At 44.9% G+C, this 15,322-nt stretch overlaps 2 protein-coding genes across 2 annotated transcripts in view; both read right to left on the bottom strand.

The window, feature by feature from the left end:
- Window positions 1-15,322, bottom strand: part of LOC141271784 (uncharacterized) — a 182,803-nt gene that overhangs the window by 116,206 nt on the left and 51,275 nt on the right. The gene's annotated exons all lie outside the window — the stretch shown is intronic.
- The window catches only part of LOC141271789 (uncharacterized), a 63,201-nt gene continuing 51,386 nt past the window's right edge, over window positions 3,508-15,322 (bottom strand). The window contains exon 7 of the mRNA XM_073681939.1: window positions 3,508-5,048. Within this exon, the coding sequence (XP_073538040.1) occupies window positions 3,709-5,048 (1,340 nt within the window). The 3' untranslated portion in view covers window positions 3,508-3,708. The remainder of the gene's footprint in view (window positions 5,049-15,322) is intronic.

Raw genomic sequence — 15,322 nt, 5'->3', positions numbered from 1 at the left:
CTTAAAGGGGCTGCGAGCGCCGTTCTAATGAGTCCCCGGCCAATGGCCCGAGGACCTCTCATATTATCGGCACCGCCTCCAAAATGGAGGTGCCTGTGAAAGGTTGTAGCTTTGTGTTCTAAACTCTGCTTCAGCCCTCAGGTCCCGCTGCTAGTCTACCAGTCCGCCAGCCTGACTACCAGTCCAGTCCGCCAGCCTACCTGTCTCCGCCAGACAAGTACACTCTCCAGCCCAACGGTCTGCCTACGGTCCAAACCCGCCAGTCTGTCTATGAGCCAGGTTTGCCTGCCTACCCGGAGAACGTACCAGTTACCTGCAGTGCCTAGCATCTAGCACACCTGGAGGCTCCTGCCAGTTACCCGTGGTGTCTACCAGTCCGTCTACCTGGATCACCCGTCAGCCTGCCTGCCGTACCGGTCAGTCCCTGTCTTCTGACCCGGGAGAGTCACCTGCTCTCATATAAGGACTGGCCCAGAGTAGCACCTGGTCCCTCTGCTCAGTCCTTCCCTGGTTCGCGGCGTCGATTGAGCCGCCATGCGACCTTGGTCAGTCCGAGTTGATACCTAGTTACGCCCCTCTGGTCCCACCTTGCACCGCAGCACAGAGGTTCCACCACCCGGATCCGTAACACAACACATAGAATATTGCTATTTATTTGCTTATTACTTAAAAGATATTAGTAACGGCATATATTTTTATTTGTAATTATGCAATTCTAATTCTGCATTTTTTGGACTATAAGACGCACACCAGATTTAGACAATAGAAAATAGGAAAAACATTTTTTCTACTAAAAAAACATTTATGACACCTCAGCTCCGGGTGTAAAGTGGAGGGGCCAATGTGAAGAAAATATATAATCAATAATGAAAAGTATAACAGCAGTAGAGTTATATTTAGTTTACTAAAGGGTGAAACTGGATATATCAGTATTGTAAACACAAAGGGGCTTTTTCTGGAGATGTCAAACATAACACCTCAGCTCCTGGACCATTAGCTTCAAAGAAAAATACATAGTCTGAAATTAGACAGTATATTTCCTATTCACTGTACAGAGGAGTTGGGGAAACACAGGATATTTGAAATGCAAGGCTCTTAGAACACCGTCCAGTCAAACAGCAATTTTTAATTAGTACAATCAGGTGATCCTGCAAATATGATCCTATGGTCAGGACTATAGAAACCTGGGTGGCACAAAAGAAGTTGTTCACATGTGGGGCTGCCTGGGGAAATGGTGTGATCCAAAACTAATTTCTCCTTCCCTTAAGGAAACAGAAGATAACTGTAGACAGAAACAGTTGGGTATTTCTGTTATTTCTCCCTTTCTATTTTATAACTGTTTTGTATATTTGTGTGTCTTTTTATTTTTACCTTTTTATATCTTTTATTGTAAGCAATGTATATTTTTATATTGTATGCACTAAAGAATCCATAGCCTTTCAGCAAGTGTGTGACCTTTTGATTGTCTGAGAGTAACATATCTTGAGGACTCATCAACCCTTGTATTTAAGGAGTGGTGGCAAGGCGTTAAGAAATCGGGGTGTGTTGAATGTGTTGGGGTGTGATTTATGCTCACTTCATAGCCTAAAACAGAGGTTTGGCGATGGACTGAGTAAAAGGAGATGAATTAACCCTTGCAAGTGCACCCTATGTCACGTGCTGAGAAATATGTACGTGACAGTCAATATCACTAATTGTAATGCACTTGGGTGAAAGAGGGAATTAATACATTTATTGTTAGTGTTTCACTGCACCATGTATATGTATATATATCGTCACAGCAAGGACATTAATGACCACTCTGCAGCGCACAAATATACAGTCATGGCCAAAAGTATTGAGAATGAGACAAATAGTAATTTTTCCAAAGTTTACTGCTTCATTTTTTGTAATGGCAATTTGCATATACTCCTGAATGTCAAAGAGTGATCAGCTTAACAGCAATTACTGTACTTGCAAAGTCAATATTTGCCCAGAAAATGAACTTTAACCCCCAAAACACATTTCAACATCATTGCAGTCCTGCCTTAAAAGGAGCAGCTAACATCGTTTTAGTGATTGATCCATTAACACAGGTGTGGGTGTTGATGAGGACAGGGCTGGCGATCAGTCATGATTAAGTAAGAATGACATCACTGGACACTTTAAAAGGAGGCTGGTTCTTGGTATCATTGTTTCTCTTCAGTTAACCATGGTTATCTCTAAAGAAACACGTGCAGCCATCACTGCACTGCACAAAAATGGCCTAACAGGGAAGAGTATCGCAGCTACAAAGATTGCACCTCAGTCAACAATCTATCGCATCATCAAGAACTTCAAGGAGAGAGCTTCCATTGTTGTCAAAAAGGCTCCAGGGCGCCCAAGAAAGACCAGCAAGCGCCAGGACCGTATCTTAAAACTGTTTCAGCTGCGGGATCGGACTACCAGCAGTGCCGAGCTTGCTCAGGAATGGCAGCAGGCTGGTGTGAGTGCTTCTGCATGCACTGTGAGGCGGAGACTCTTTGAGCAAGGGCTGGTTTCAAGGAGGGCAGCAAAGAAGCCACTTCTCTCCAGAAAAAACATCAGGGACCGACTGATATTCTGCAAAAGGAACAGGGAGTGGACTGCTGAGGACTGGGGCAAAGTCATTTTCTCTGATGAATCCCCTTTTCGATTGTTTGGGACATCTGGAAAACAGCTTATTCGGAGAAGAAGAGGTGAGCGCTACCACCAGTCTTGTCTCATGCCAACTGTAAAGCATCCTGAAACCATTCATGTGTGGGGTTGCTTCTCAGCCAAGGGAATCGGCTCACTCACAGTCTTGCCTAAAAACACAGCCATGAATAAAGAATGGTAACAGAATGTCCTCCAAGAGCAACTTCTCCCAACCGTCCAAGAGCAGTTTGGCGCCCAACAATGCCTTTTCCAGCATGATGGAGCACCTTGCCATAAAGCAAAGGTGATAACTAAATGGCTCATGGAACAAAACAGAGATTTTGGGTCCATGGCCTGGAAACTCCCCAGATCTTAATCTCATTGAGAACTTGTGGTCAATCATCAAGAGACGGGTGGACAAACAAAAACCAACAAATTCTGGCAAAATGCAAGCATTGATTATGCAAGAATGGACTGCTATCAGTCAGGATTTGGTCCAAAAGTTGATCGAGAGCATGCCAGGGAGAATTACAGAGGTCTTGAAGAAGAAGGGGCAACACTGCAAATATTGACTTACTGCATTAACTCATTCTAACTGTCAATATAACCTATTGGTACTTATAATATGATTGCAATTATATTTCTGTATGTGATATAAACATCAGACAAACACTAATAAAAACCAGAGCCCAGCAGATCATGTGAAAATATAATTTTGGTGTCATTCTCAAAACTTTTGGCCATGACTGTACACACACACACAACACTGCTGCACATTTACATACAAACATCTCTGCTACATACACAAATTTACATACACACAATATTGATGGATACTGCACATTTAGATACACACAGATCTATTTTTTATTATGCATTGCTTATATAGCACAATCATATTCTGCAGCGCTTTACAGACATTATCATTACTGTCCCCAATGGGTCTCATAATCCAAATTCCATATCTCTTTGGAGTGTGGGAGGGAATCCGTTCTCAAGGATTTATTCAAATATGTGATTTTTAGTCAATGTGTTTCAAAGTGTCAAGCACTTCAGGAAATGACCACAAGACTTTTACCCCGTGTGAGCTCCCTGGTGTCTAACAAGCGATGATTTATGTACAAAATATATTCCACATTCTGAACATGAATATGGCTTCTCCCCCGTGTGACTTCTCTGGTGTCTAACAAAGTTTGATTTCTCTCTAAAACATTTCCCACAATCAAAACATGAAAAAGGCTTCTCCCCTGTGTGAGTTCTCTGGTGTATAACAAGCGATGATTTCCGGAGAAAACATTTTCCACATTCTGAACATGAATATGGCTTCTCCCCTGTGTGAGTTCTCTGATGTGTAACAAAATGTGTTTTCTCTGCAAAACATTTCCCACAATCTGAACATGAAAAAGGCTTCTCCACGGTGTGAGTTCTCTTGTGTCTATCTAGGTGTAATTTATCTACAAAACAATTTCCACACTCTGAACATAAATATGGCTTCTCCCCTGTGTGAGTTCTCTGGTGACCAACAAGATGGGATTTCCGTATAAAACATTTTCCACATTCAGAACATGAAAAAGGCTTCTCCCCTGTGTGAGTTCTCTGATGTACAAGAAGGTATGATTTCTCTGCAAAACATTTCCCACATTCTGAACATGGAAAAGGCTTCTCCCCTGTGTGAGTTCTCTGATGTGTAACAAAATGTATTTTCTCTGCAAAACATTTTCCACATTCTGAACATGAATATGGCTTCTCTCCTGTGTGAGTTCTCTGATGGCCAACAAGATGTGATTTCCGTTTAAAACATTTTCCACATGCTGAACATGAAAAAGGCCTTTCGCCTGTGTGAGTTCTTTCATGTGTAAGAAGATATGATCTCTGTGCAAAACATTTTCCACATTCTGGACATGAAAAAGGCCTCTCCCCTGTGTGAGTTCTCTGATGTTTAACAAAATGTGATTTCTGTCCAAAGCATTTTCCACATTCTGAACATGAATATGGCTTCTCCGCAACAGTATGCATTCTCTCATGCCTAACAAAATCTGATTTCTGGTAAAAATATCTCCCACATTTGGAACAAGAAAATATCTTCTCCTCTGTGTGAATTTTTTGATGTGTAACAAAAGAGGTTTCGAGAGGAAAACTATTTCCATATTCTGAATGTGTAATTGGCTTCTTTGCTTCAAGAGCAGTTTGTTTTGTAATGCCTCTTTTCTGACTTTTATTTTTCTTCGTAGTCTGTAATGAAACAGAAGATAGGACCACTTTCATAGGATCAGATGATAGATCTTTGAGGTGAAGGGATGATGGTATAAACGGAGTAATGACATTCACTTCAATTGTATCCTGTGTGATCTCAAGGTCATCAGAGGGACAACTGACTTCTTCAACTTTTATATCAGATCTTCTTGTACAGTCGTCTGCGAATAAAAAAATATTTTTGAATAAAATATCCTTAAATTGTATTTTTGAACATTTCTACTCCAAAAGACAGTAACAGTTCACAGTCTAATAGAAGACCTCATGGCATGAACTAGTGGAGTGTTATGTTCAACTATTTGTTCATTCTGCTTCCAAAATATTGGAATAAAAACCCACCAAAAATGTTTTGTAGGCGTATATGATACTAATAGAGACTTCTTGTCATCCCGCAAAAAACAAGCCCCCACTCACGTGTCAAAATAGTCACTACTCAAATTAATTCACTGATTGTTATAATTTACAAAATTGAGTAAATTTATGGCCTTTTCTTCTGCTCTGGTTTTCTATCATTATACAACATTGGAGCTTCTACAAATGGTGTGTCATATCTCCTCTGGAATCTGCTCCTGCGATGTCTGCTTCTGTCACCAGCAGCCACCATCATGCATTCTGCGGGTGGTGTTGGTGATGGAGGAGACATTGTAACCAGAAGATCTGGGCAGCACAGGATCTGTCCAGACACTAAGAATAGGGTGGCCAGGACCAGTACTACCATCCAGTCTGGCAGTATGGGTGTGTGCGCTGTCCAGCTGGAGTAATCTGCTGCCTGCTTCAGGTAATTGGAAAGCACAACACCCTACTAAAGATCAAACCACATTGCTACAAGGGGCCAAGTACAGCCTTGTTCTCTTCTGATTCAGTTCTGTGCATTTGATCTTCTTGTGATCTTGGCCCGTTTACGGTCTAATCGGGTCTTCTAATTTTGTTTTTTTTCTGTGCCTTCCTGGTTCTATATAAAATCTAGGTCCCTCAAAGTAATTTCAAAAGTGAGAGGCTAGTCTCTGTAACATACCTGGCGGCGTACTTGCATAGTGCACCATCTCCCACTATGCAAGATCGCAAACTTAATCTTCAGTCCAGTCTGCCAGCCTGGCTTCTATTCTTGCTGTCTGCTTGTCCCTGTCCTGACTGCTTAGGATGGCGGCCCGGTTACTTCCTGTTTCTTGTAGCTGCTGTGGGCACACCCCTAATGCGTCTCCAGCCTATTGCTGTCTGTCACTGGATATTTAAACCAGCTCCACCCTGAAGGTGGTGCCTGAGCAACTCTTACCTTCAGAGGGCTCCTTGCCTCTGATGTGCCAGGTCCCGTTCTGTTCTTGCCTGTCCGCCAAACTGGGGGCTGTATTCCCAGGCCTGTCTGAACTCTCTCTTAGCCTGTTTGTCCGCCTCTCTGGGGGCCGTATACCCAGACACGCTACTGTATCTTGTTGCAGTGTCAGTTCCTGTCTGAACACTCTCCTAGCCTGTTTGTCTCTGTGTCAGTACCTTCCCTTTTAATGCAGTCTCTGAACCTGCACCTAACTCCTACTAGATGTCTCTGCACTTCTGTTGTGAGTTTAGAGTCCACTCGCTACTTCATTGCAAGTACCTTGTGTGTATCCGGCTATGCTTTTCCCTTCCAGTCTGTTCAGTGGGAACAGAGCCCTGTCCTCTCTGCCTTGCTCGCCGCTCCGGCGGTTCCTGCCCACTCTGCCTTGCTCGCCGCTGCGGAGGTTCCTGCCCGCTCTGCCTTGCTCGCCGCTCCGGCGGTTCCTGCCAGCTCTGCCTTGCTCGCCGCTCCGGCGGTTCCTGCCCGCTCTGCCTTAGTCACCGCTCTAGCGGTTCCTGCCCGCTCTGCCTTGCTCACTGCTCCGGCGGTTTCTCCCTGCTCTGCTTGCTCACCACTCCGGCGGTACCTCTCTCCTCCGCCTTGCCCACCGCTCCAGCGGTTCCTCTCTGCTCTGCTTGTCTACCGCATCTGCGGTTCTGTTCCTGAATCCCAGTCTGTACTGGACCCTGTCCAGCCTGTTCTCCAACCTGCTAGTACCTCCTCGTCTGCACGCCAGCCGTACTTGTCAGTACCCTCCTCTCTGCACTCCAGCCGTGCCTGCCAGTGCCCACCTGTCTGCATGCCAGCCGTGCCTGCCAATACCCACCTGTCTGTGTGCCAGCCTAACCTTCCTGTATTCCCCGGTGTGGGTCAACAGCCGTGTCCGGGGTCTGGCCTGGAGTAGCACCTGGTCCCTCTGCTCGGTTCCTCCCTGGTGCACGGCATCGTTAGTCGTCGTGCGACCTTGGTCGGATCGGGTTGATACTTAGTTACGCCCCTCCAGGCATTCTCCGGTTCATGGCACAGTGGAATCACTGAATCACGCACACGCCAGTCAGCCCGGGCGTGTGCATAACAGTCTCTCATTATATTGCAGCATATAGGACCTGTATAACCGCGAGTAAGGCTGCGTGCCCACTATGCGTTTTTCAAGCGTTTTTGCTGCGGAATTTCATCAGCAAAAACGCTTAAAAACCGCTTGCTAATAGGTGCCCCATGGTCCCCAATGATAATCTGCATGTGCTGTGCACATGCTGCGGAAATTTCCGCTGCGGATTATCATTGCGGAAAAATACGCAGCATGTCCATTAATTTTGCGGACACGCAGCGTAATTGCCGCCATTGACTTGCATTGAATTGCATAATGTCTGCATGAGCACATGCGGATATTAAGCGATTCAATGTGCGGATGGTACCCGGGTCTGGAGAAGAGGAGACTCTTCTCCAGACTCGGGTACGATAGAACCTGTTTAAAAAAGAATTGAAAAATAAAAAATTATACTTACCTTCTGATGGCCCCCGCTCTTTTCTCCGCTGTGTCCGGTCTGTTGTACAGCTCGCGGTGGTGTGAAAGGACCTTTCATGACGTAATTTAGTCATGTGACAGGTCACGCGACAGCTGACATCGGCAGTCGCATGACCTGTCACATGACTAAATGACGTCATCAGAAGGTAAGTATAATCTTTATTTTTTACCATTTTTATTCTTTTTTTTTTAACTATTAACTTGGTCACACTATATAAATCCATGACGGCTGCATGGATTTATATAGTGTGACGAAGTTGTCAAGCACTTTCCAAGTGATGCTAAAATTGCTTGGAAAAGAACTTGATAACCCGCATGCAGAAATGCATGCAAAAACGCTTGACAAAGGCTTCTACCTGGCAGGAAAAACACATGTAAAATCCGTATGCGTTTTTTCTTGCCGGGGAGATGCAGAAAAAATCTGCAGCATTTCTGCATTGTGGACACTTAGCCTAAGCGGTAAGTGTATTATTAAAACGTGTCAAGAGGAACCACAAATGTCACCCAGCAACTTAACTGATGATTTATTAATCCTTTTGCGCCAGAGCCTGTTTTCACCTCCGTGGCCACGCCAATTTTTTCAATTCTGACCAGTGTCACTTTACGAGGTAATAACTGTGGGACGCTTCAACGTATCACAGTGATTGTTTTTTTTTCGTGACATTTTACTTCTTTCCCCCTTTGTCTTGACAACAAGGCTTGAAACCAGACTTCTGAAGTAACTGTCTGGACTATGAACTCCTTTGTGAAGTCTGGTGAAACCAAGACTGGCAGTTTACACAGGGCTAGCTTCAACTCCAGGAAAGCCATCTCCAAATCCACTTGGCCATCAACTACTTTATGCCCTTAAGGAGGTCGGTCAGGGGTGCGGCTATCATGGTGAAATTCAGAATAGACTGCACATAGTATCCCACAATTCCTAGAAAAGCCTTAACCATGGGTCCGACTAAACCCATGGCAATGTTGTCAAACTAAACCTCTATAATGGGTTAATGCACTAGGTGACTCTGGAAGTGAGAGACTGGGCCGGTGAGCTGGCAAGTGGGACAGGAGCTACAATAGTTCGAAATCTCTGTGACATCCGAGCCAGTAGAACCTAAGAAGGATCCGCTCTTTGGTCTGGTCTACACCCAGATGACCACCCAAGACGTGGTAATGGGCCATTTCTAACACCCTACGCCTATAAGGTCCTGATACCACCAGTTTCTCCAATACCTTCTCCCCCGAGATTAGTCACCCGATATAGCAAATCCCCATCTACTGCAAAATATGGAAACCTAGTGTCGGCCCCCAGCTTTTGAGCAACCCCGCTTAAACCTGTGACATTATCAAGCGCCCCTTGGGAGTGTATGGTCCTTCAGTTGAGCAGTCCCAAAGTTCCTCCAGAAAGCTCCCAACTCAGGGATGTCAGCTTTATGGGTCGCTGTCTCGTTCTCATTGTGATCAAGCACTCACAGGGGGAATTCACCTGCCTCTGAAGTTTTTTTTTAAGGATGAACCTGTTCTTATCTGAGTAACTTGGCACCCCCCCCCCTTGTCGCCATAAGTCCCAGAGTAAGGTAAAATCCCGCCCCAACACCCAGTTATATATCAGGTCCTTAACCACTCCAACCTCATGGGACTCAGTGCCACAGTTTGTTTTTATGGTCACTCAGGCTAAAGGGTAGTCCTTAGCGTCGCCGTGAATATAGCGGATGTTGACAATTCTTTGAAGGATCAACTGGTGGGGGAAAATGGCCCTTAATAAGGTTACCAAGCTCCCCATGTTCAAGAGTCCAGACACCAGTACATCATTTAACATCACGGGATATATATCCTTATAGTCGCTCTCATACAGGACATGTTTGTCCACAGCTGTCAGACTTGCTTCTTGGGGAATCTTTCTCGCACTTCTAGGTCCAATTGTGGTATATCAGCTCACGCAGTTGCTTAATGAGGTACTAACAACAAACAAACAAACCTGGCCCTGTCATGGCCGATTAACTTCTCTCACCAAATAATATGCTGAAGCAAATGTCCAGGTTCATATCACTGAAGCTAATAACCACCCCTCCAACATGTTACCAGTAGCCTTCTTACAACGCTTAAAAAGAGACACCACTAGATCATAGGACAGACGGCATCCACAGTGCCTCCATCTACCTTATTATAGGGAGTCTTCTGCCGGGGGTTCCATATGAATCACATATTTCAGAGATTTACGCGAAAACCCCGGCGTAAGCGCTCAGTGTAGAGCGCAGGATAAATGTGAGCCGAACCTTTCTGCGATCTTTGGGAGGCAAAAAGAACAAATCAAGAGCAGGTCAAAAATTTGTTTTATTTCTTTTTTTAAGTTGTTCCTTGTGCGATTTAAGTGATTAGACAACTTTATTCTTCAGGTCGGTGCGATTACAGTGATACCAGATTAATATCGGGTTTTTAGGTTTGCCTGCTCTCACACACTAAAGGGCGCTTTTTTTGCAAAAACAAGTTTTCGCATTGCGATATTTTGAGAGCTATAATTTTTCTACATTTCTGATGACAGTAATGTGACTTTTTTTTTCTTAGCTTTTTCCCCTGTCTTTATTATAAGGAGCACCGTTGGAAGCTTCTTTTGCTGCCTCCCCTGGTAGCCAACCTCCAAAAAGGGGATAATCGGGATACTTTCTGTATTATCTTGCAGCACGGTCACAATATTACCCTGCAGTAGTTAGAACTGTTGAAGTTGCATCGCTAAGAAATACAGCCATGGATTTGGTGCAGCTCGAACCTCCTCCTCTTTTTCCCTCTGCAACGTATCATATTTACTCCCCTTCCTCCAAATCAGTTCCCTAAACATAGCCTGAAATTTGTAAAAGTGTTTCAGGGGAAGCCATACCGGGGTGTTGAGAATAATACACTGCTCAAAAAAATAAAGGGAACAGTTAAACAACAGAAAATAACTCCTAGTAAATCAAACTTCTGTGAAATCAAACTGTCCACTTAGGAAGCAACACTGACTGACAATCAATTTCACATGCTGTTGTGCAAATGGAATAGACAATAGATGGAAATTATTGGCAATTATCAAGACACCCTCAATAAAGGAGTGGTTCTGCAGGTGGGGACAACAGACCATATCTCAGTACCAACGCTTTCTGGCTGATGTTTTGGTCACTTTTGAATGTTGGTTGTGCTTTCACACTCGTGGTATCATGAGACGGACTCTACAATCCACAGAAGTTGCTCAGGTAGTGCAGCTCATCCAGGATGGCACATCAATGTGAGCTGTGGCAAGAAGGTTTGCTGTGTCTGTCAGCGTAGTGTCCAGAGGCTGGAGGCGCTACCAGGAGACAGGCCGGGACACCAGGAGACGTGGAGGGGGCCGTAGGAGGGCAACAAACCCAGCAGCAGGACCGCTACCTCCACCTTTGTGCAAGGAGAAACAGGAGGAGCACTGCCAGAGCCCCGCAAGATGACCTCCAACAGACCACAAATGTGCATGTGTCTGCACAAACGGTTAGAAACCAACTCCATGAGGGTGGTATGAGGGCCCGCCGTCCACAGATGGGGGTTGTGCTCACAGCCCAACACTGTGCAGGAAACTTGGCATTTGCCACAGAACACCAGGATTGGCAAAGTCGCCACTGGCGAACAAAGTATTCAGTGACACTATTTCATTCATTCAGATCTAGGATGTGTTATTTGAGTGTTCCCTTTATTTTTTTGAGCAGTGTATAAAGCAGTTGGGGAATCAGTATAATCTTAACCAGGTTCGTTCGTCCAATGACCGATAAGGGTATTTTGCACCAGGTATTGATTTTTTGTTGAAACTTAGCGTATAAGGGGAGCAGATTTAAAGAGACAAAGGCTCTAATATTAACAGATATATGAATTCCTAGATATTTAAATTCCCGCCCCACTGTCAAGTGTGCTTGGTGTATTTTAGAGTTTTTAATTTATCTACCGGCATTAATACACTGCTCAAAAAAATAAAGGGAACACTCAAATAACACATCCTAGATCTGAATGAATGAAATATTCTCATTGAATACTTTGTTCTGTACAAAGTTGAATGTGCTGACAACAAAATCACACAAAAATCATCAATGGAAATCAAATTTATTAACCAATGGAGGCCTGGATTTGGAGTCACCCCCAAAATGAAAGTGGAAAAACACAATACAGGCTGATCCAATTTTGATGTAATGTCCTTAAAACAAGTCAAAATGAGGCTCAGTACTGTGTGGTCTCCACGTGCCAGTATGACCTCCCTACAATGCCTGGGCATGCTCCTGATGGGGTTGTGGATGGTCTCCTGTGGGATCTCCTGCCAGACCTGGACTAAAGCATCCGCCAACTCCTGGACAGTCTGTGGTGCAACGTGACGTTGGTGGATGGAGCGAGACATGAGGTCCCAGATGTGCTTAATCGGATTGAGGTGTGGGGAACGGGCTGGCGAGTCCATAGCTTAAATGCCTTCATCTTGCAGGAACTGCTCACACACTCCAGCCACATGAGGTCTGGCATTGTCATGCATTAGGAGGAACCCAGGGCCAGCTGCACCAGCATATGGTCTCACAAGGGGTCTGAGGATCTCATCTCAGTACCTAATGGCAGTCAGGCTACCTCTGGCAAGCACATGGAGGGCTGTGCGGCCCTCCAAAGAAATGCCACCCCACACCATTACTGACCCACTGCCAAACCGGTCATGCTGAAGGATGTTGCAGGCAGCAGATCGCTCTCCACGGCATCTCCAGACTCTGTCACATGTGCTCAGTGTGAACCTGTTTTCATCTGTGAAGAGCACAGGGTGCCAGTGGCGACTTTGCCAATCCTGATGGTCTGTGGCAAATGCCAAGTGTCCTGCACGGTGTTGGGCTGTGAGCACAAGCCCCATCAGTGGACATCTGTCCCTCATACCACCCTCATGGAGTCAGTTTCTAACCGTTTGTGCAGACACAAGCACATTTGTTGCCTGCTGGTGGTCATTTTGCAGGGCTCTGGCAGTGCTCCTCCTGTTCCTCCTTTCACAAAGGCGGAGGTAGCGGTCCTGCTGCTGGGTTGTTGCCCTCCTACGGCCCCCTCCACGTCTCCTGGTGTACTGGCCTGTCTCCTGGTAGCTCTTCCAGCCTCTGGACACTATGCTGACAGACACAGCAAACCTTCTTGCCACAGCTCGCATTCATGTGCCATACTGGATGAGCTGCACTACCTGAGCAACTTCTGTGGGTTGTAGAGTCCGACTCATGCTACCACGAGTGTGAAAGCACAACCAACATTCAAAAGTGACCAAAACATCAGCCAGAAAGCATTGGTACTGAGATGTGGTCGGTGGTCCCCACCTGCAGAACCACTCCTTTATTGAAGGTGTCTTGATAATTGCCAATAATTTCCATCTATTGTCTATTCCATTTGAACAACAGCATGTGAAATTGATTGTCAATCAGTGTTGCTTCCTAAGTGGACAGTTTGATTTACTTGGAGCTATATTCTGTTGTTTAAGTGTTCCCTTTATTTTTTTGAGCAGTGTATATACTTATCCCAATTGATTCGAAGCCCCAAATGATCTTCAAATTAATTTACAATTGCAATAGTGATTATCAGGGAACTAGCAGTATCCCCAAGGAACATCAGAAGGTAATCTGCATACAATGCAACTTTTTCCTCTACTATATTGTAGATATAAGCCCCCGTCACACTAAGCGAGATCGCTGCTGAGTCACAAGTTTTGTGACGCAAGAGCGACCTACGTAGCGATCTCGCTACGTTTGACAGCGATCAGGCCCCTGCTGCGAGATCGCTGGTCGTGTCGGAATGGTCTGGACATTTCTTTGATCGTTGAGGCCCCGCTGGGTAGCATGCATCGGTGTGTTTGACACCTTACCAATGACCTTGTTAACGACCCAGACACAAACACATAGGCGTGCATCGTTATACAGGTCGCCGTATCGTTGCTGCGTCGCTGGAAAGATCTGATTGTTTAACATCTCACCAGCGACCACATAGCGATGCAGCAAAGATCCCTGACAGGTCGTATCGTTGTCGGGATCGCTGTAGCGTCGCTTAGTGTGACGGGGTCTATAGCCTCTCACTTCTCTACTAGCTCGTAATTTAACAGTAAGTGGCTCTATAGCCAAGGCAAATAGCAAGGGAGAGAGAGGGCACTCCAGTCTAGTCCCCCAACACAATTTAAAGGAATTGACAAGGAGCCATTAGCTCTGATTTTAGCTTTAGGATTAGAGTATAACAGTTTAATCTATGAGAGGAAGGATGTTCCAAAGCCCATAGCCCTCATAACCGACCAAAGGTACTCCCATTCGATGCTGTCGAAAGCCTTCGCTGCATCGAGTGAGAGTACAGCCCTCTCTCCCAATTTAGGGGCTGCATCTAGAGGTTAATGTATAGGCGTCTCAGGTTTATTGAGGTCTATTTCGTGGGCATGAATCCCGTCTGGTCTCCATCTACCAAATGTGTGATGACTTTAAGAAGTCTCAAAGCCAGTTCCTTGGCTAGAATTTTTATATCCACTGACAATAATGAAATGGGCCTATATGAGTCTGTACATGTTGGATCTTTCCCTGGTTTAGGGATTAAAACTATTGCTGCCTCACACATGGAATCTGGTAATGTCCCCACTCTGAATGCCTCTTGAAACACCTACAGTAGCTTTGGCAGTATCACTGAACCCATTTCTTTATATAATCCAATTGAGATCCCGTCTGTACCCAGGGCCTTATTGTTTTGGAGAGTGCTCAATGCTACCTCTAGCTCCTCCGTGAGAGGGGCGCATCCAAGGCCTCCCTCTGTTCATCCGATAACAGACAGTTGCAGATCATTAATGTAATAATCAATTTCTTCACGTGTTTTACAAAGTTTTGACGAATACAACTGCTTGAAAAAACTAAAAAGAATTCTATTAAAATGGCTTCTGGGTTGGTAACCATGGATCAATTAGAAGTTTTGATTGCAGAAATAACTGAGGAACCCTGCTGTGCTCCTGCTATTGTGGCTAGAAGATGACCTGCGCCTCCCCCCTCATTGTAAAAGCTTTGCTTAGTGAAAAATCTCCTGTATTCTGCTTGCTCAAGGAGATGAGTATTTAGACGTTTTTGTACTTCCACCCATTTATCTTTGTGGATCAAAGAGGGTGTAGCCACATAACATTGTTTCATTTCATCTACACTGCGCTGCAGAGTTTGAGTGACGGAACGGCTTTTAGATTTGATATGGGAAATCTTTGATTAATAATAGGGGATGCAATGAAAGCCTATCTGAGGGGTATATTAAAGAGGATGCTGAACCTACATTATCTTGGAAAAAGAGAAGCAATCTTTAAGGTATCTCCTCACATTTCTCAAATAAAGCCAGACAATGTGGATTAAACTTCCACTGCTCACCCCGCCTATTAACACTAGGGAGAATATTAAGAACCACTAATAATGGGGAATGATCAGATAATTGGCTCGTAAGATATTCTACTTTTGCAATCCAAGGTAGCAGAAATTAATTTCCCAGGGCAAGATCTATTCTTGACAAGGACGAATGGGATGCCGAAAAACGCGAGTATTGTCGCACCAACAGAAATTTGGTGCACCAAACATCAACCCATTGCAATTCCCGTATCACACGGGCCAGTG

The sequence above is a fragment of the Phyllobates terribilis genome, unplaced genomic scaffold, assembly GCF_046119375.1.
Source record: "Phyllobates terribilis strain yellow unplaced genomic scaffold, ASM4611937v1 Scaffold_5__5_contigs__length_657084704, whole genome shotgun sequence".
In the NCBI taxonomy this organism is placed as follows: domain Eukaryota; kingdom Metazoa; phylum Chordata; class Amphibia; order Anura; family Dendrobatidae; genus Phyllobates; species Phyllobates terribilis.
This window is presented reverse-complemented; position numbering and strand designations above follow the sequence as displayed.